Below are 966 nucleotides of genomic sequence, written 5' to 3' on the forward strand. Positions count from 1 at the left end.
TTATCTCAGCGATCGGCATCAAACTAGGAGGGATCTCGGGATGGGCTGGCATGAAAAGGAAGATTGTCGGGGTTGTCCTCGGAGTTATCGGCAATGACTTGAACAGCTGACACATACAACAACCTCACATGTCTTCAGTGCCCCCTCATCGGTTTCGCCCCTTCTTCAATGAAGAGCGGTTCGTATCGTTCGGACATACTTCAACCCAGTACTCACCGCTCGATCAGTATGGGAGTTGATTCTCCCGAATTTGATGTACCCCTTGAGATCACTGGAGACCTCATCCCAGGCTGGCGCTATACTATGACAATATTCATCCAAGTCCGAATACACCTAAACACTTCGAAACTTCCCCCCCGAAACTGTCCTCCATCTACCTCGACAACCCAAATGTCAACTGAGTGGTCCATGATGCTATGATAGTTTTCACTCGTGAGTCGAGCAGAGTAGTCGCTTGGTATGGAGTCGTAACCACCTGACACTTCTAAATAGGGCGAGGAGGCACTGATTCCCACTGATTTTATATGAAATTACGTGCAATGGAGTTTCACCCGTGATATGAAAAACAACACTAATACAAAATATATTTCACGACTACTGCATAGCGCAAATATCGGGTTTCTCCCAGAGCACTAAGCCACTCCACGTAGAGCGGGTGAAACTCCAATGTATACCCTATCGAATTACGATGTTCTGTTTTTCTCCCATGATTTTCTTTCTTTAGTTTGTTCAATAAACTTCTTTCTAATCCGTCCATCTGAGGTCACCTCTATTAGTATCATAAACCTTCCTCTTGTTCTGATCTCCCAAAGTCTCATAGGCCTTCGCCACAGACTGGAAGCGTGCAAGGCAGCTTTCACAGTTAGGATTTCTATCAGGATGCCACTTCATTGCCAACTTCCTGTACGCATTCCGTATCTCTCGTGCTTAGCCTTAGGATCAACATTGAGCACCTGTCAGCGACCA

General features: G+C 46.1%; 1 protein-coding gene across 1 annotated transcript; it reads right to left on the bottom strand.

Moving 5' to 3' along the window:
* Window positions 1–216: 216 nt before the first annotated feature.
* Window positions 217–475, bottom strand: Pmar_PMAR007983 (hypothetical protein; the record flags this gene model as incomplete). Its single annotated transcript, XM_002778178.1, has 2 exons — window positions 217–333; window positions 378–475. Coding segments are annotated over 2 exons (215 nt in total), but the record flags the coding sequence as incomplete, so codon positions are not given.
* Window positions 476–966: the final 491 nt, after the last annotated feature.

This window comes from Perkinsus marinus, assembly GCF_000006405.1.
Source record: "Perkinsus marinus ATCC 50983 genomic scaffold scf_1104296950356, whole genome shotgun sequence".
NCBI lineage: Eukaryota > Perkinsozoa > Perkinsida > Perkinsidae > Perkinsus > Perkinsus marinus.